At 33.9% G+C, this 21,725-nt stretch overlaps 1 protein-coding gene across 1 annotated transcript in view; it reads right to left on the minus strand.

Annotated features, from left to right (window-relative positions):
* LOC102678781 (rho GTPase-activating protein 7-like) overlaps positions 1-21,725 on the minus strand; it is a 212,828-nt gene that overhangs the window by 74,426 nt on the left and 116,677 nt on the right. Inside the window, exon 7 of the mRNA XM_006621078.2 lies at positions 746-817. Coding sequence (XP_006621141.1) covers positions 746-817 — 72 coding nt within the window. The remainder of the gene's footprint in view (positions 1-745; positions 818-21,725) is intronic.

Genomic DNA, 21,725 nt, shown 5'->3' on the forward strand with positions numbered 1-21,725 from the left:
AGTCGACAATATCTCTTTGAAACAGCTTTCGAGTGGACAAACGTGACGCATTTTTCGCTATACGTGACCCTCGGTAGACGAAAAATGGCGGCCTCCCTCCCTCCCCCCGTTGAAAAGAACCACATGGCCATGGCGCACGAGAGCAAGCGAGACGAGGGCGCTCGAATTTCGTGAAACATCTTTAAACGATAATCTTCCCTGATCTGGACAACGGTTGACAGCTCTCTATGCCTCGTTCCTCGAGAGGAGATCCTCGAGAGCAAAGAGGATTTTCTAAAGGATCGTATTGATCATCGTCGTTGAATGAATTGAAAGTAAATTGGAATCGTCGGAAATAACGAGCGTTCACCCCTGCGGAGGTCGTCTTTCATTTTAATTACACGGTTTCGATTCGAGAGGATTGCTTTAAACGTCGAAGATTTAGATTTTATCGACGCGACAGGTTTCTATTATGTAGTTCCGGACAGTTTGTTATTCGAGTCAATATGTGCTTGTAAATTTTTTCTACAATAATCATCCAAGATTGAGATCGTTGTTCTATTTATTAGAATTATTCTTGGTACTGTTTAAAGAGAAGCGAAGAAGCTCCACTTATATATATATATATATATATTCTTCCTTTTGTTCAGAATATAATACGATGTTACGAAGGAAAATAGATGACACGATATTTTCCTGTTATATCATAAAAAAACATTTACAATCCAATTAATAAATATTAATTAATAAATATTATTCGACTTACCCTCATACATCTGCGCATACTGTGGAAAACCAGCCGCCCTCAACCATTTGCAAGCCTCTTGCGCTTCGATTTCTGCAACAGAAAAAAAATTCTCTGTTAGTTAAAAGAAATTTCTAACAAACCTATATTAAAATCAAATCCAAAAATTTTTAAAACACGAAGAACAAAGAAATAATAATTACACCTAATCTCTTTATAATCACATCCTACAAAAAGCATCCTAGAAAATCATAATTCTATGAAAACACGCAAACACCATTTTCTTTTCTTTTTTTTTTCTCATCCATTCAATTCATGAATTGAAAGGGGCCAAAACTGGAGTCATTATCGGCGGTATCCAGAGCCCCCAGGTGCGATAAACTCGTTTCGAGCGAAGCGTGCGAAAGAAAAAGGGGATCCTTATTTACATGAACAAACATTCTGTGATCATTAACGGCTTGGGATTCCGCGCTCGGTTTGGTTGCCGCGACTCTGCCCGTTTGGTGAATGAAGGCCTCGTCAGAAAAAGCGTCGACCACGACGAAAACGGGTGCTCCCTTCATTAATGCGAGACGAGATACCTTGGCTGACAAGGAGATGCGAAAAACTCGCGCTTAAAGGAATGCAGCGCTTAGCTGCAGCGCTGGGGGACGAGGAGGGGAGGGGGAGGAGGAATGGACGTGGTTTTCCTTTACAGAGGGATGGAGAGTCGCTAAAAGGAGGCAGGAATTTATTTGCGACTAGGTCGAATGATCGATCGGCGTCGTGCTGGAACTCCGAGTATTTGTGTCGTTTGTTCTTTTCTTTTCTGTTTTTTTTTTTTTTTTTTTTTTTTCTTTTTTTTTTTTTTTTTTTCTTTTTTTTTTTTTTTTTTTCTTTTTTTTTTTTTTTTTTTCTTTTTTTTTTTTTTTTTTTCTTTTTTTTTTTTTTTTTTTCTTTTTTTTTTTTTTTTTTTTTTTTTTTTTTTTTTTTTCTTGGCAGTAGAGAGAATTCGTGGATGGATCTACCTTTTTCGTTCGCGAAGAATTGCGGTGTGATTATTAAATATATTTATCGTATGTATAAGGATTCAATGTTTTGGAATTCGATTCGATGATTTTTATCGAAGAGGAGATTAATTCTTTTATTGTGAAGTTTATTCGAGATATTGATTGTTCTGAGGTGGATTCGAAGTATATAGTTTGGAAATTAATTTTTCTGGCTGTAAAGTTTAGGAAAGATTGCGATATGATTATTAAAATATTTATAACATATGAAGAAGATCAATTGTTCTTTTATGAGGTGGATGAAGAATGGATCAAAAAAGATGAATTGAATTAATTATTTGTTATAAAGGTGCAGTTCGTTGGGAAGAAGATCAATCTTTTTACTGTGAAGTTTATGAATGATTGCGATAATGTTTGTTAAAATATTTATTGAATATTAAAAAGATTAATCTTTTTGCTGTGAAGTGGGTGGAAAAATTATCATTTAAAAGCAAATTTGAAAAAAAAGAGAGAAAGAAAAGAAAGGAAAAAAGAAGAAGAGAATGAAATTCAAAAGTTTTCGAGATCTTTCTTGTATTGACTAAGAAACTCGAGCAACAATTTTTCCCGCGAATTTTATCGAAGAATGAAAATATGTCGTGTTTATCTCGTGTAAACAGTAACTCGTGAATGAAAAGAATGAATGATGAAAGAACAAGAGATGTTGACAATGGAATGTTTTTACGATAAGAAATAAAGTGCTACTGAACTATGCTCATTCATAACCTATTTGGCATCTCGTCGTTTAACGTCGAAGATTAGATACGCGGCTCGTTTCAGATAACTTTTCCGATTGAAAGAATCGAAAGAGTGAAACAGTGTCGTTTCTTATCTATTCTTTTCCAAGTTCGAGCGAGAAAAATAAATCAATGCTTTTTGTGTGATTCGTTCGTTCCACGATTCAAAAATTTTTCCTAAAACTTTTCTTTCTCACTTTATCCTTCAAGTTAAATTTCCAGATGCAATCATTTCTCCTCGTTCTTTCTCCTCAAATATTTCAAAATTTCTTATAAAATTCTTTTAGACTTAATACTCATTACCTATGTTTCCACTTACTAAGAATATTTTCTTAATTTATTTCTAAAAAATCAAATAAATTCCCAACATAATCAAAAGAAAAAGATTCCAAGCTTTCAATAATCTTTCTTGACTCAATCAAATTGCTTGTCAAATTAAAAATATCAAGATGAAAAATATCGTATAACATAGAAGAATGGAATAAAAATGTTTACACCATGTTTACACCAATTTCAGATATCCAAGATAGATTCATTTCCTGTTATGATTAATTGGCCGGACGTGGCAATCGCGAAATTCCCATGAAACATCGATGAATCGGAAACGAGAACAAATTTGCTGCAATGATGTAATAAATATAAGATAGAATTATGAAAAAAGAAAGTATGATAATACCTTTTTTAATATTTTATTTTATTTTATTTTATTTCAGAATTTGAATTTCAAATTTATTACTTTGCACATCAAATTATCCTTAAATTGTAAGAATTTCAGATAAGAAAAATGTGGATATAAGTAAAGTCAATTTGGAGATTATTTATCTTTTATAGCAAAAACTAGAATTGTTCCAATTTTTCTTTATTCTACAAAAAGAAGGATACGCTGTTCCTCTCTTTGTCGACGTAACCGAGACCAATTCTAGAGACTGTCCATTTAGTAAAAAATAAAATTGCTCCAATTTTATTTCTGGAGAAGAACTTGTGTCTTTCTCTTTGTGCATGGAATACAAACTAAAACTGAAGAAATTCTATTTTTTACTTAAATGGGTTTGAATTCGATTTGACGAAAGAGTGAATTTGTTTTCCAAAAAGGTTTCGAATACGAATCGAACAGCAACACAATATCTATTTGTGAGAAATATTATTGAAAACAATTCTCGAGAATTTTACTCTTGCAAATATATTCATTACCTGTCGGTTTATCATGATCGCATCAAAGGAATGACACAATATCCAATTATAAGCAACCTTGGACGTAGGAAGTGTAGCATTGCTTTACCGTTCGCTTATTTCCGTCACAAAAGAAACAAAATGTCTCTTTCATATATCACCACGATACAAACACGCAACGATGACGTACAACATATAATTATAAATCATTCTGCCCTAGTATCACCCAATTAGTTAATAACATCCTTCCATTTTTTTAAGATTCATTAAAAAAAAAAATATTCAAAATTCCAAAACTCCTTTCATTTCTTTTGAATCTAGAATCCAAATTTATTAAACTCTAGATTCCTCCCACATTTCGAGACACTAAATATTTACGTAGCAACAGTGAATGCCACTCAACATAAGATATACCTATACATATATATACGCAACAAGTGCAGGCGTGCCTTTGGCGACTCAAGAATAAGAAAAACCGTAGAGACAGCAAAATGGAAAATAAGGAGGAAGGGCACAGCGGTGTCGAGCCCGTTTCTACGCTTTCAGGGGGAGCCCTCGGCCACCCGCCGCGGCGAAAAAGAGGATTCATAGTGGCGGTATCGATCGTGATCGCGCATCGTCGCGCGATAAAACGTAGGTAGCTATCACTATCGATATCGCCTCGGTGAATTTATCGATTTCCCGAACAGCGGGAAGCCTGTGCCCGCGGCTTTTACACACGATGCACGGAGCGAGAGGGGGGGGGGGGGAGAGCGAGCGAGAGAGGTTAACGTCTTCATTTCCCCCCTCGATCGTCGTCGAGATTCTTCGAACGTGGCGCACGACACCGTAACTGCTCTACGTGGTTCGTGAATCGCGATCCCTTCTCGGATTAATTATCTCATTTTATCGTTTTCATTATTTGAAACGATATTGAAAGAATGGGAGGGGAGCAATTTGAATTTGGCGCGCTTAGGCAATCGAACTGTGCGAATCAAGGATCATAGATCTTATAGGTAAAAGTATGGAGCTTAAGGATTTCTTAATTACAGTTTTCATAGAAAATATTTAATATTCATCGTTATGAAGATTTGCTTGCGTTAAATCGGAGGATAGCGAGGGAAATTTGAATTTGGCGCGCTTAGGCAATCGAACTGTGCGAATCAAGGATCATAGATCTTATAGGTAAACGTATGAAGGTTAAGGATTTCCTATTTACAGTTATTTTCATAGAAAATATTTAATATTCATCGTTATGAAGATTTGCTTGCGTTAAATCGGAGGATAGCGAGGGAAATTTGAATTTGGCGCGCTTAGGCAATCGAACTGTGCGAATCAAGGATCATAGATCTTATAGGTAAACGTATGGAGCTTAAGGATTTCTTATTTACAGTTTTCATAGAAAATATTTAATATTCGTCGCTACGAAGATTTGCTTGAGTTAAATCGAAGGATAGCGAAGGAAATTTGAATTTGGCGCGCAACGAAACGAGCTATGTGATTCGTGATTGAAGACTTTCTTCAATTTTTCGAATATAGCTTGAGAGAAGAATTTGAATTCCTTGAAATTCGATGGATGAAGATGGAGGATAGATTTATTATTATTTCAAGGATGTTTAATCGGGTCTTTCGTTATATATCGATGAAGTGTCGATAGAAATTTATTAATTGGTGGAATGGAATTGAGCGTGTCGTCTTTCGTTAAAACGATCCATGAAAGAGGAGAGAAATGTGTTGTTGTGCGAATAGGCTTAAATAAATATAGTTCTAAAGGTTTCGTTGGGCTTCTTCAAGAATGGTGCAAAAGGTGAGTGACGGGTTAAGAGCCTTTTCTTGGCCTTTGGCCTGCGTTATGTGAGACTGTAAGAGCGAATGATAAATGTTTTTCTTTATAGTAGAACTACCAAACAAATTATATATCTATATTTCTACAAATTCATGATATATAATTATGGAACAATAAATATTACAATTGAATCATCACGGATGTTATTAGTTTTTAATTTTCAATGAATATTTAATTGATTGGAAATTCTATCTAAAAATTGCATGGATATGCTCTTAATAAATTCATATATATGATTTTAAACAATGAACTCTGTTATGTTTTAACCAATGTATTAAATCATGAATTTTAACTAAAATAGGACGTCAATGTACGATTTATTATATTTCTATATCAAATTTATTATTCCTTTGAGAAAATATTTAATCTTAAGATAACAATTTAGTTTTTCTTTTTATTGATTTTAGTTTATTTTGTTAATTAATGGACGAGGAAGTTTGTAATGATATACTTATCACCAAGTGTATATATATATATATTAAATAAAGATTATGATAAAAGCTCTAAACTAGAAAATTTATTGCAAAGAAAGTAAAATTTTATCAAGAGTAATATATCATTTAACATACGCTTCAATAAAATTTGTTTAAAAATAAACACTAAAGAATATTCTACAACAAACAACTATAAACAATCTCTTAGTTGTCACACCCGAGTTCAATTTTAAAAAAGACCAATTCTTTTACACTTCTACATTTTTAACTTTAATCAAACTTCTCAAATGTCGAAAAAGATATTCGAAAAAAATTTCAAAAGTTCGCAAACACGATATTCAAACGTTTTTCTGATACGTTAAATATTTTTTTCCCCACGATTTTTAAAAACTTTTAAAAAATATCTCTCTTACACTCGCCGAGATATAAACCATTTTCGCGTCTCTTCAGCTATAACGCCGTAAAAAAATAGTTGAAAAAAGATTTCGATCCAGTTCGCAAAGGGGATCGGTTCAGAAGGCAGAGCCCGATTCACGCTGGTTTCTGGATTGTCGCGTCTGTCGCCGTTGTCGCCTGAATTGCGTAAAAAGCAAATCTCCTTACGAAAGGGCCGTATACACGGCTGCGGTACCGTACACTCGGCACGAGTCTTTTATTCCGCACCAAGTGACACACCTACGTGCCGCTTTATTCAGAACATAGCTGGAAGTCTCAGACGGCGACCTACCGCAAAGCCGTATTATTTTGACGTGTTGGATTTCCGTACCATCCGTCTCTCCGAGACGAGGATGAATCATTGAATTAAATCCTCGAAATGCCGAGAAATTTCAATTCATTTCTATTTCGTCTATCTCTCTTTCGTTCCCCCAAAGATTTATATACACTCGATCATCTTTCTACGATGAGAACAATTTAAACAGAAGACGATTGAAAAAAGAATTTATGATTTTAATAAATTAAGGAGAAGAAAATTATATGAAAATTCCATAAGTTTTCTCTTACCCGTGTTTCAAATATATAATGCGTGTCACTATACAAATTTCATAAAATAAAAGGAAAGGAAAAAATTCGGGTCAATCAAAAACGAAATTTCTGGCCACGCGACAAAAGTCCATGAACAATCGCGAATAGTGGGACACGCGATACAAGCGAGAAAAAGTTCTTTTCGCCCTTCGATTCTCGATCTGTCGCATAAAACGCCGCGATATTCCCGCCCGTGACTTTTCCATCGAACGTGCACCAGCTTTTAATGCCGACCTACTTCGATCCTGACGTCAAAAGTCGCCCGTAAACACCATTGCTTAACCCCTGCACGTTGCGCATCAAGCGTGGACGGAAAGCTCGTTCCAAATGTTTCTTGGAATGCGTGAAACGCGTGCGCCGATATCCTCATTCACCACGGACCCTGTTTTCCGACCCTTTCATCAACGATCCTTCGATCTCGCGCTGTTTTTCCACACAGACGTTCCATGCATCGCGATTTCCGCTTGCAAACCGTCATTTGTAATCGTTCAAACGTAATTGAATAGTTTGGCCTGTTGGGAGAATCAATACATTCAATGCAATGAAAACTTTAAGTTTATAATTTGAATGATTTAAGAAAAAGTTTATTTAAAATTTTCTAGAAAGAAAAATAGTTTTCAATCGTGCGGACGATTCTTTAACGGTATTGAAAAATGATTCTCATTGAAATAATTGTTCTTGATTTCGCGTGTAACAATTATTTTTTTATTTATCTGGTCATGCTTAAAATAACTTTTTAAAGAAGTTCGTGAAACTCGAAGTTCAAAAGTTCTGGTAGGTCAAAGTTTACAGGTTCGATAAGTACGAAAGTTTGATTAATTCCGCTAAAAGGATTCGAATAGTTGGGAATTTAAAAGATAAAAGTTTAAAAGTTTTAGAATGCGAAAAAATACAAACAGAATATTTTCATCTTTGTATTTCTCGATTCTCTGTTATAACAAAATCTGATGGAAACTTGTTTTTATTTTTTTTATCTTTAGAAAAAAGCAAATATTTTTTATTATTTTATCAATCCTATGAACACGAAACTCATAGGAATATAAATACATTGCACGAAACTGATCCTGTTCTTTAATCAGTTATTATACAATCTGAAATTAAATTAAATATTCTAGTTACAATCACTATTTTAAATTTAATACTTTAAATAGCAAGAAAAAAAGAAATTACATCTCTATATCTAAAAACTTAAAACTTGTTGTCGAAATAAATGAAAGATACCACGATCACAAATATTTTTATACATCTTAATTAAATATTAATTAAATCTCTACGAAACACTTAACACGATATCTATATGCTCTTCAATCTTTCTTCGTTTTAAATTCAAAATTTCCCCCTGCAAAACATTTTGCAACATTATTACACGTAAACAACTATCTAATCAATCTTCAAACCTTCTGTTCCAAATACAAACATCAAATTCGTACCTCTCCCAACTTCTCACACGCCATTCCACACAATCTCACAAAAACCACAAACATTTCCTCCCCTCATCCTCGTTAGAAATCACCGCATCCACGTGTCTCGCGTAGGAGGCGACACGAATTCTTCCACATTTCGTTAACAAAGTAGACAGAGGAAACGAGCGTGGAATCAATGAACGGTAATACTCTCTCCCCAACACTTCCGCGTTAATCAACGATACGTGGCAAGTGTCGCTTGCACAATGCAAAAAGCCCTTGGAAAGCGTCGTTCAATAACGAGGGACCGCTGTCGATCGGAGTTGCCTGCATCGTACCCGTCATTTAATTAACGTCTGTTCGCCGAGAAAAGGCGAAAAGGCTGTGCTCGAACGATGCCTGGTTTACTGGAAAAAAACGAGATCAATGTCGATTCTCTCTCTCTCTCTCTCCTCTCGGCCGCAGGTATTTGCATACGGGAATGGCCGCGCACTCTTGTTACCGGGAAAACACCGTGGAGCGGAATGGAGAGTAACTGCAAAAGAGGCGATGTATTGTTGATGCGGCGCCAAGTGTCACACAAGTGTCCTCTCAACAACGATTTTAATAGCTCGAAGCTTGTTCCGTTGACACGGACACTTGTTTTTCGTTAATTTAGACGCGACTCGTGCCGGGAAGAAATTTTATCGTGGAGAAACGGATTTTCGATTTTGGTGGCCTCCGTTTGGTGCTATTCTTCGTACAAATTTGTCTGGTTCCCTTTTTTTCTTGAATTTTATTTTTGGTCGATTTCTATTCCATTTTGAATAATTGGCGGTATCCAATTGGAAAGTTTCTTTTAAAATTGCATTAATAATTGTATAATTCATCAATACTGATGGTAGTATCCAATATATCAATATGGTATCCAATTCATCAATAGATGGTATCCAATATATCAATATAATATCCAATTCATCAATAGATGGTATTCAATTCATCAATAGTCCATTTGGAAAATTTCTTTTCCAAATAAAATCTAAAATTGTGCTTGAATTAAAATACTTTTCTGATCAAATTATATTAATAATTGTATAATTCATCAATACTGATGGTAGTATCCAATATATCAATATAATATCCAATTCATCAATAGATGGAATCCAATTGGAAAATTTCTTTTCCAAATAAAATCTAAAATTGTGCTTGAATTAAAATACTTTTCTGATCAAATTATATTAATAATTGTATAATTCATCAATACTGATGGTAGTATCCAATATATCAATATAATATCCAATTCATCAATAGATGGAATCCAATTGGAAAATTTCTTTTCCAAATAAAATCTAAAATTGTGCTTGAATTAAAATACTTTTCTGATTAAATTACATTAATAATTGTATAATTTATCAATACTGATGGTAGTATCCAATATATCAATATAGTATCCAATTCATCAATAGATGGAATCCAATTGGAAAATTTCTTTTCCAAATAAAATCTAAAATTGTGCTTGAATTAAAATACTTTTCTGATCAAATTACATTAATAATTGTATAATTTATCAATACTGATGGTAGTATCCAATATATCAATATAGTATCCAATTCATCAATAGATGGAATCCAATTGGAAAATTTCTTTTCCAAATAAAATCTAAAATTGTGCTTGAATTAAAATACTTTTCTGATCAAATTACATTAATAATTGTATAATTTATCAATACTGATGGTAGTATCCAATATATGAATATAGTATCCAATTCATCAAGAGATGGTATCCAATTGGAAAATTTCTTTTCCAAATAAAATCTAATTGTACTTGAATTAAAATATTTTTCTAATCAAATTACATTAATAATTGTTCATCAATATTGGTGGTAACTGAATGGTGTTAATTATATTGATGGTAGAAATTGCTCGAATAGTCACAAATCACACGAATCGCAATTGGACTCTGAAACACGCGGATCAATAGTTACAATCTGCAAATTATTCGAGACAATGTCGATGGAAATTCGTGTAATTCGTGTCGTGGTTATCGATTCTCACGAGTTTGAGATTGTCTGAATGAAGCCAAACCCTCCGTGTGACTCTTCGCTGCCTTCATTTTCCCACAGAAATGCTCGTCTCGAATTAATTTTTATCTTATTAATTTCTTCTCTAATAATTTTTCCTTATTGGAGATACCTTCTTGATATTAATAATAGAAACACGGATGTAAAATTTAATAGTAGATCCAATGAAAACAATGTAGGTTCGATGTCTCTCGTGTACTCACGTGTACAGTGTACATAGATGCACAGTGTCTGCGACTTATAGAGATGCAAATGAAGTGTCTCGGTTCTAAGTACCCTCCAATTGCCTTCAAATCCTCGAGCAGCATAAAGAGGAACATACGTACCATCTTCTCTTCCCTTTCTTCCTCGCAAAGAATGAGAATGCGACACTTTCAATGGTAAATGGTCGTGAAAATGATCAATTTCAAACACGTATGTAAAATGTGTGTACTTCATACGCTTTAATAAATAAACTATATTGCGCAGATTTAATAGATATTTATTGTTTCGAAGTAATATTAATTTTCCAATCGAGAGAAGCTTCGAAACCTTTTCTCTTATTTAACTTGATTTCAATTTAACGTTGCGATTATCGTAATTACGGAAAAGAGAGGAGGATCAGGAACCAACGAGTGAACTTTGCTCCGCTACAAATCTCTATGGCGATTAATACGGTCGTGGCGTGGGTGAATTACTATTGAGATTAAATAACCGTGCAAATGTTAAAAATCTTCTACCTTCGCACGGCAATTTTCTTAATAATACACGGAATTAATGTGAAGCGGGTTGGAAAGAGAGAGAGAGAGAGAGAAAAAAATCACTTTGCAGAAAATTACACTTAAGTATTCCATGGTGCCCTGTCATTTAGAAAGAACCCTAAATCCGAACGACCGATTATTTGCTTAAAATTTCGATCACGCTTCATTTTCATAATCGAGTCATTCCTCGTTCAAATATTTATATATAAAAAAAAAATTATAATTCCATTCCTTTCTTTCAATATTTCACAGAACGATTCGATTCGAGAATCGATCCATTTTTAAGGCTTTCACAAATTTTTCACGTTCCATAAATTTTATATCGCGAAGAAAGAAAAAATTATAATTCATATTTCAATATTATTTCAGGTTTTCGTGAATGGTTCATTTAATCCTTTCGCAAATTTTTCACATTCTAGAAATTTTGTATCTCAAACTTTATCACGCAAAAAACATAATTATTAAAATTCATCGACCGTGAAAGATTCTATATACCTAATAATCTATATCCAAAATCAGAGAAATTTTAAAAATCTTTTCTAAAATATTTATTTCTAGTTATAACTATTTAAATACCAAAGGGTTAAATGAAGAATTTTATCGAATCGATGCAAAGGTATGCGAGTGAAAGATGTGAAAGAGGGCATATATCGGGAAAAGAGGCGAAGCAAAGTTGGTCTCGATCTCAGTCTGCGTATTTAGTTATCATTTTCATTGGTTTATTACCGCTTCTAGAATGCGAGATTATCTACCCGCGCCCATTACTGAATGTTCTTTTGCAATTCGTCCCCGTTCCTCGACAACTCAACCTTTGTTCAGTGATATATGGCAACGTTGTACGCTGTTTATGACCTTCCATTGCATAAACGTTACTCTAATGAGTTCCTTTAACCGCTAACATGATCGCACTGTGTTCTGGAAGTGATTCGCGTTTTCGTAACTACCTCGTGGCGCCTCGTGCTTCGTACATATGTAACCTCAAACGCGTTGCTCTCGATCCTTCTGTCGAAATAATTGTCCCCGTTTGATACACGTAATATACGTTTATTCTCTAGACTAGGATAGGTGTAGATGGAACGAAGGCAAAAGGATGAATCAAAAAAAGATTTAATTACTTTGAAGTGAAGAATCGTCTTCTAAATCACAAGGAGAACAGAAGTAATAATATATTTTTCGATCCTCGGGATATAAAATGTTTTGAGATATTAAAGAGAGAATTGTTATTCTTCTTTTTGCAATTTATATATTCAATGAAAAGATATGGAATAAATTTGATATGCAAATCAAGAAAGAAAGAAAAAATTATGAGTAATATATTCTTTGAATAAAATTACACCGTCATTATTATACCGTTTCATTGAAATTCCTGGATTTTTAACCGTGTGCCTAGATTTTTTTTCTTTTTCTTTTATTTTTATTCCTCGCGATATCGTGTTTTATACCACGTTTTATGTAAAATATCGTATATTAAACGCGAAGGAAAACCGGAGCCAGGTTCGACAGCGTGCAAATTTTTAAAGCGGCATAAAATGCGACGTGAAACAATACGGTTCCAAAGCAATTCAGAGACTTAAATGGACCGGAAATTCATAGGCTGTCGGTGAACGCGCGTTTCCTCTTCGCTCTTCGTGGTTGCCACACCCTCTCGCGTGCGCCAAGGCTCTGACGTGCCCTCGATCCCGAGGAACGCTTCGTTTATTTTCAACTTCCAAGAATTATCCCAAAACGATCCCCTCTGCTCGCCCTTTTTCTATTTCCTCTTTTGGTTGAATTTAAAAAAAAAAAAACATTGTAGAAATAATTTACAATTTATAAATTATATATATAATTTATAATTTGTAACATTAAATACAAAAAATTATTAAAATATTGGATTTGTAGAATTCTTCTTCTTACACGTATGATCTTATTTCTTTTTCGTTATATTGCAATGCATATTAAAAATATATAAATATATTCGAAAGAACATTATTAATTTATTTATACGCAATATCTTAAAAATTTTTTGATAGTATTTTTGATAGCAATTGACGCAGGTATAGTTACACCCTTGTACTATTCTATTCTTGCTAACTAGTTGGCATGAGAATCGTCATTTGTGAAACCGGAATTATGCATTCGAGGCCGATGAAATCCATTACAAGCGTAGGTGTGCTTAGCAAATGATTTACGTCTTCTTAGAGATGAGTTAATACGCTTGTAAACTTTCATTCCAAGATTCTGAAAAGTTATGGACTTGATTCCGACTTTTAACTCAATTTAAATATGGCGAAAAATCAGACGAACAATATCTTTTTCACTTTTCTAAATAAAAAAAAAAAAATATAAAATTCCAGATAAAGAGTTTACAATCACCGTTTATAAACTCATTTCGTTATTAATCGATCAATTTATTCTGCAATACGATAAATGTTGAGTAAAATGATGATAAAGAAGAGAAAATACTCGATACAGAATATAATTAAAATTTGTTTTCAACGAGAACGTCAATCTTTGATACAACGTTGAAAATTAATTACGCTTGTAACGCTTGAAAGAAGAAATAAATTTATATATAAAGGAACGATCGAAATCTCGATTAAATTATTAATTATGAAAATGTCGGTAAGGGCGGTTGAGAAGTATTATAAGGAGAAACTCGATTCGAACCATGATTTACAAATATTGGATGACTCGAAAGTGCACGTTACCGGCGATGGTTGTTGCGAAATATGAAAGGGAACAGGCGGTCCCGCACTTTTATAAGGCGATTATAAGGTTGAAAGAACTCGCGAAGCCAAGTTAGAACGTTGCACGTGGAAAGAAACTTCGCCTCCAGCTTCCGGGAAAATGAAGAAACTTGGAAGCAACCGATACTTCTTAATGAAAAAAATCAACCGTTACTTTCAATTCGTTCGAGTAATTAACTCTTTCTCTTAATTTATCTATAGTTTCGTTCGAAGGGAAGCATTATAAAAAAAAAAAAAAAAAGAAATAGAGATAGAAAAAATACCTTGGATTTTAAGATATATATTTAATTATATCGTTTCACTTTCTAAACTTTTCGCTTGGGAAACGACGATTGTTATCGTATTTTTTGAGTCTTTTTGCTTGACCAATTTCCGAAATAATGATAAAATTTCGCTATGAATAAAAATTTCATAGGAAATATTGGTTAAAAATTGAATTTCATAAGTTTGAATTGATTAATTTAATTTAATTTGATTATAGGACATGTTAATATACTTCTTTGTTGTATCATGACATACATATGAGTTTTTTTTTTTTAAATCAGTCAAGCACTTTTCTTACTTCACATTTCGTTTAATGATCTTCTCAAGTACTCTACTCTAGTTTTATTCATACCTACAAATCATCATAGAAGAACAAGACTCGTATTAATTCTTTTCTTTCTTTCTTTCTTTTATGAATCATCAATGAACATGGATCTCTACTGATATTCTCTTGGAAGAATTTTTCTAAACTATTACATTACAAAATTCCTTTCAACTAACACAAACCAAACTGTGAATACTGTGAAAAATATTACAATTTATCTTCATTCATAATTTATCATTTTAATATTTTCTCAAAAAATCCAGACTTACTTCCATCCTACTTAATTCAAATTAATAAGTTTCAAAAACAGAATTGAAAAACAAATTTCTCTTAACTCAAACTTAAAAACAATTACACAGCATAAACTTCTGTACAGTCATTCTTCAATCAACTCAAATTCAATCTCAAAAATTCATAACAAGTGAAATTCAAACTCAAACCCAAATTCACATTTCTATATCAACTGTATCATCTTAAACAGCACAAAACTCCAAACTCAGTTTAAACTTTCAAAGCTTAAAGAAGAAGAACCAACCAGAAGAGCGAATTCTTATTCAACAAGAAGAGGCATATCGATGAAGTTGGCCGGTTTATCCAAGCTTCAAAGACTAGGGGAGGCCTCAATCTTCTTTTTCTTGCATCTTCTTGGTGAAAGATCGGTGGACAAAGGCGTGGCCCTTCCTCTTGGCGTGCTCCTCTTCTTATTCTTTTTCCAGCTCATCTTTGCTGCCATCGGTCGGCACAGATTTATCTCCTCGGAATACGAATTCTCTTGGTATTTTACCAGGAGGCTAGCCCGATGAATCGACTTGACCACTCAAAACTGATCAGCGGGGCGCATGAGACGTTATGATGGCACGTCTCGCTCGGTGATGGACGCTCGAGGACACGATAAACGCTCGGTTCTTTTCGCTAAAAAAAAAGGGGGCGTGTTCACCCCTTTTGGAAAGTGGCCAGCGTAATTTTCGACTCGAGAACACCCTTCGATAAGTTTCAAAGGCTCGTTCGGAAATTTCGATGCGGAAGACGTGACCAGATATTGTATTCAAACAGCGTGTGTTGCATAATGCGTGCGTTGCGTAATGAGTTATGATGAGGAGGAGAGGATGGAAGAGCAGATCGTGGGATGTTGAATCGATCAATATGGAAGTGTAAATAATAATTTGAAAATATTACATATTATATTTCTATTGTTGTTAAGTTTAATTTGAGAAGAAAAGAAGAAAATATTGTATAAAAATTGAAATGCAAAAGAATTGTGATAGAACTATATTGTATTCTTTGATTATCGAAGTAAGTGATTCGAAGGAAAATTCGAGAAACAACCTTGAAGCGCGAAATAATGTAAGTATAACGATTGAAGACGCTCTAAAGGCCACCTATTTTTTTTTTCTTTTTTTAACTTTACGATTCTTTCGAGAGATAATCTCGCATTATGCTTAGTTAAGCAAAAGATTGCCGACGGAGCCGAAATATGCTGATCAGCAGGGTGTAAAAGACACTACCACTCGTTGGAACTAGTATAAGGTGAAACGTAGCGTAGGATGTGTCGTCACGGTGATAAAGATGAGAGAAAGGAGGGGAAAAAAGAAGGGAATGGCGAAAAAAGGAAAATAAAGAGAAAAGAAACTCGGTCCTGCCCTATGGAGATTTGGAACCCACAGAACCGGTTTGCTTCTTTGCATAGTTCACCGGACCTTTTTTTTTTTATGATTTGCACTGCACTTCTACGCTGAACGCGTTCCGAGAAGATGAATATATTTAGTACTTCATTAGTTTAATGGGGCGGTACTTACTAAATTAGAGGACTTTCAAAGAAGTTATATTTCGACATCGAAATATTGTATCTATATATATATATCGTTGAAATTATCGGTCGATGAGAACTTTTTAAGAATATTTTTTTTACAATTTCTTCAACCAGAGAAAATATTACTCTCTCATTAATAATAATTACAGTACGTAGTTATAATTATTTTCTTTCCATTAAACTTTACGGAGAACCGTAATACTTATTTTCCACTTTATATTTCAGAAGAAAATACTTGTGCAAAAATAGATTGCACATAAAAATATAAAATAACCAAAAACACGTTATTATATATATTCGAGGAAATATAACAATCGTTGTTACATATAACGAGATCAAAGAAAAATAAAATACGCAATACACGATTGTACATTAAATTATACCATATAATCATAATAGTACGATAATAATTACCCTAATAAAAAAAGAAAAAATGCTCGAAACAAAAAATCGTACTATCGAAGAATAAAAAGGTCGAAAAATTTCTTCTTCCTTCGCCATATATACGTAAAAATATATATGTATATACTACTATATGTGCGCATTCCGAAGGGCGAGCGTACACGTAACCGTCCCTGGCTTAAAGGCCGTTTCGCATTGGCGACTCGTATCGAGTGTACCGGCTTGCCTTCCTTTTCTTCCCGGACAACAATGAGACACAAAGGGGGACGCGTGTGCGCACACGGTAGCCCCACAATGCCCGCGCAAGTGTCCCCTTTTCACGGCGAGTCTTCGTCGTGCCCAGTGTCCCGTCTATTCACCATCTTCCCCCTTCGTCATCAGAGGCCAACCGACACCCATTTTGCGGATGTGAGGTAAAATTAGCACCCCTTCCAGAGTGCCGCGAGGGTTTCTTCTGCGTTTAACCCCTCCCCTGCCCCCGATTTCGCAGGCTAGTGGAGCGGGAATCGGGCGAGAATTTTCACGAGTTGCCAAGTTATTGGCCGATTTTTTTTTTTTTTTTTAATGTTATTATCGCTGCCAAACTCTTCTTTGGGGCTCTTTGGGGTTCTAAACTTGGTTTGGAGGGCTCTCTCTCTCTCCAAGAGTTCGGCGCGAAGTTGAGATAGTGGTGGAAAATATATGTATAACGTGGAGAGGAGAATTTAATGGAAACGCGGCGGTTTCTTCTTTTTTTTTTTTTTTTAATGTTATTATCGCTGCCAAACTCTTCTTTGGGGCTCTTTGGGGTTCTAAACTTGGTTTGGAGGGCTCTCTCTCTCTCCAAGAGTTCGGCGCGAAGTTGAGATAGTGGTGGAAAATATATGTATAACGTGGAGAGGAGAATTTAATGGAAACGCGGCAGTTTCTTCTTTTTTTTTTTTTTTTGGAATTTTTATTAGGTACGAAGTTATTGGACAATTTTTATTACTGTTGGCAAAGCTGCACAGTTTTCAGGTTTCAAGTTTCGAGGGCTTTTTTGTGGACTTTTAACTTTTAGTTTGAAGCTCCGAGGATGCAACGATGGTAATAAAATATAGAAAGTATGGCACACGGTTGAGAATTTAATAGAATCGAGAAGAGAAGAAATTAACGTTAATATTAATTTTTTATAATTTTATTCCACGGAATATAGAGTAATAATTTACAAAATTGAATTTAATCGAATCGAAGAGAGTTCTGATAACTTTCCGAGTAATTTATTAAGGATCAAAATATGAGCCTCTCGTTCATTTCGACAGAGAGAAACTCTATAATTCTCGAAACACCAACCATGAATCACACGAACCTCATATCCAACCCCGAAGCAACTTCATATACTTCGTGTAAGAATACCACGTACTTCTCTTTCTCTTTCTGTCACGAATAATAGAACGAGACAACGCGCATCTCGATTTTAAACACGAGGCAATCCTTTCGCCTAACAGACAATCTCTTTTCTCTTCAAAATTTCGAACGATCAATTATCGATTCGTCAAGGTGTTTATCGGCCAATCAGTCTTGGAAAAAAAAGTGAGCTGCAAAAGAAAAAAACTTTCCAACAAAAACTTTCGTTTCGAGCTTTCCACTCGAGGATTCAAAGGATACAAGAATCGAAATTCGATTCGACAAAGTCCTGTTAACGAGTCAATAACGTATCAAGAAAGGTTACTCCCTGGGAGGAGTAAGGAGAACGAGAAGGAAGAGATACGATCTGCTTGCAGCAGAAGTCCGTTGGAATGAAATTTTAGTTAGGGCCTGATTAACCCTTTCATTGCGGCCCACTCGCTAATAAGAAGTGTATACGGTTCAATTACTTTTTTTTACGATACTTTGCGCTCATAAAGCGAACAATAATACAAGAGAGAGAGAAAAAAGAATGTTAACCTTCGCGTTCAATAAAATCGGGCCACTTTCGATCCATATCTCTGACGGCATAAATAATATTTATGTATCCATAACTCAGATATAGATTAAAAAAGTGATTCAAGAATTAAAAACATCTATTCGTAACAATTTCATTTGTGACAATGTAACAAAACTTTGTTGGAATAAATTATAATTATTTGTCAATGATGTTCAGATCAAATGGTTTTTATCATATGTTATTAAAAAACATAATCTATATTTTGATGAATTTAGGTCGAACGATTCGTATGTGGTCGTTGATTTAAGGAAAAAAATTTCATTTTCAATGATCGATCTTAAACTCGTTTTTTTCGTTATCATTCCATTGAAATGCATCGATTACGACAATATTATTTCTTATCGATGCTTACTTCCGTTAATTGGAAGTCATTTATGCAAGTTCAATAAGATATTCGTGTTTGAAAAAATATATTTTTGTTAAATTTTGCCGATTTCATTTAATATTAAGAAAAAGAAGGGGAGATATTAGCCCTACGTATTTCTCTATATAGTTCTTACATATTTTTAAGCGTCTTACGTCGTTCATATTTGACGTCCAATAAGTTTATTTTTATATTTGTATTCTTATCTTATTTTTACGAGAGAATAATACCGTAAACAGGTAAGTAAATAAATTATTTATAATTAATGTATACTTGATAAACCTTGCAAAAAATTCGATCTATTTTAACGAGGGTTTATAAAAAAATACGGAACAAGTTCCTGATTATTTTAAGATTCTTGAAGATTCGCGCTTAAAGGCAAATAACTCTGTTCATCGTTTTTATAAAAAATGTTATAACATCGTAAACAGAGAATTTAATTTTACAGAAATATACAATAAATAATTTATGATAATATTTAATCCTAAATTCTTACTAGGTGTATATTAATAGTCTTATCAATTAACCTAATGTTTTAACAATGCTATTAATATTACACTATAAAAAGAAGGGGGAAAATGAAGGAGAAAAAAAAAAAAATCAATACCTCGAATTAAAGGTTAAATGTGAACCTTATGGAGAGATATCGGGTAAAAAAAGAAGAGGAACGGGTGTACAAGTGTTTCCTTACTGCTAACCGAGAATGATATGCTACCTGAGTAACCTTCGCGTAAACAATACCGTATCTACCTCGGATACGTGACTCTGTCTCTAAATTTCAATTTATGAATGTATTTTACTCATCAATCAGAAAAGAAATTTTCCCTTTCTAATCGAATTTTGTTAATTGATTAAAAATTAATTCTTTTTGAACCAATTGACATTTATTATTACTATCATTTCTTGAAATTTTAAAATTTCACACATTTATATAAGTGCTATTTTGCTTCGATATCGAATCGAAATAATTTTGTCTTGCCTAATCGACCTAAATTTCCCTTTGCCAATCGATATTTACCACCTCCCCTCCCCCTACAATTTTCTGAAAATCATCTCACGATCCATTCCAAGAGAAAATCGAAAAACAATCAAACCACGACTGCTTAGAAAACGTTTTTTTTGTAATCGCCAATATTTTCGCGATCGGCGTTCGAATAAGGCATTCGAATAAGGCTTTCCAACGATGGAAAATTACACGTCTGACGGCGACAAGGCTTTTCGACGAAGCGCACGGCCGATTACGACGCCCACAACTACAATTTTCTCCGGAGCGCGATGAACTTTGAACGATCGAATTTGGACAATACCGGGGCTTTCAATCTGCGACCGACAGGTGTGCGCAAACGGGTTTTTGCCCGGTGGTAATTCGTTCGAATCAAAGAGCAACCGTTGATTGTTTCGCTTTTCGTATCGTATTGTTTTCACTTTTCTGAATAGATGTTATTATTTTGCATACAATTCACGCCATTTCATTTTTTTTTTGAATAAAAAAGGATATAATATTTTTTAAATAGGTTATTTCAACACGTTTATCATAGATTACGACGAAAATTAGATGGAAATTATGCGTTGTTTTCAATTAAAATTAAAACTCAACCCTTTTTCAACCAATATATCGAGCGTTTTGAAAAAAAAAAATGAAGGCGGATATTTTGGATAAGTATAGGAAAAAAAAGAGAAAATTGTAAAGAAGACGAAAAGTGAAACAAAATCCAAAATGATTGAGAATGCTGACAATTTTTTGACTGAACGCAAAGGAAAAATCGGATACTTTGGAAGACTTTCTGCCATCAAAGAAATTTTGTCAATCAAAGAAATTTAAATTGAAATTTTCTTAAAATCTGTTTCAAAATATTCCAGTTATTAAAGTTATTGATTAAAAAACCCAGAGAAATATTTTATTTCTCGGTATTCTTATCTGAATGATTTCATTTTGTAAAATTACGAATATTATCGTATAGTAAATAACCATTAGTAATATATTGGCTCGCTAATCGAAGAAATTAATGGGCAACACGGGAAGCTACTTAATACCAACGATTAGAAGATACGTTGTGCTACCTATTACTCTCAGGCGATGTTTTAAGGTGAGAGGATATAATTAAGAAGGTATGCCACGGTGGGTCCCCCCCACCAGAGATTAATAAATTACGTAATAATTATAACACCAACGAAAGAAGTTAGTCACGAGAACTGAGGTAACAAGTTATTAACGGTAACTCATAGATATAAACGTACTAATTGGATTCAAGATAAATCATTCTGTTCTTACGACGTTGAAAAATTGGCTTCAACTTTCGTTTGGATGTAGTTTATCCGTGATTGATGATAATTAAGATCGGTTGATCAGGATCATTCTAATAATAAACAACTAATTAGTCATATCACTTCAAACTATCATCTCTTTTTTCTCTCTCTCTCTCTCTCTCTCTCTCTCTCTATAATATATCAGATCTATAAAATCATTCAGATCATTTTAACGATCGTTTAACACCAATAATTATCTGAAATGTATCTGCAAGAAGTGTACAAAGTCATAGACCTATTAACACAACTTCACAACTTTACCAAACGATCGAATAATTGTGAAATCGTACAATCAAATTATCAACGCTTAAAACAATTAATAATTTAAATCAAATGCAAAATACGCTTCGTTCTACGCGATATTTACTTACCCATTACCAGGATATATTCGTTCACGTGTTTCGCTAAGAAAGTGTCAAGTCTTTTACGACACGCTACC

Source organism: Apis dorsata, unplaced genomic scaffold (assembly GCF_000469605.1).
Source record: "Apis dorsata unplaced genomic scaffold, Apis dorsata 1.3 scaffold_577, whole genome shotgun sequence".
NCBI lineage: Eukaryota > Metazoa > Arthropoda > Insecta > Hymenoptera > Apidae > Apis > Apis dorsata.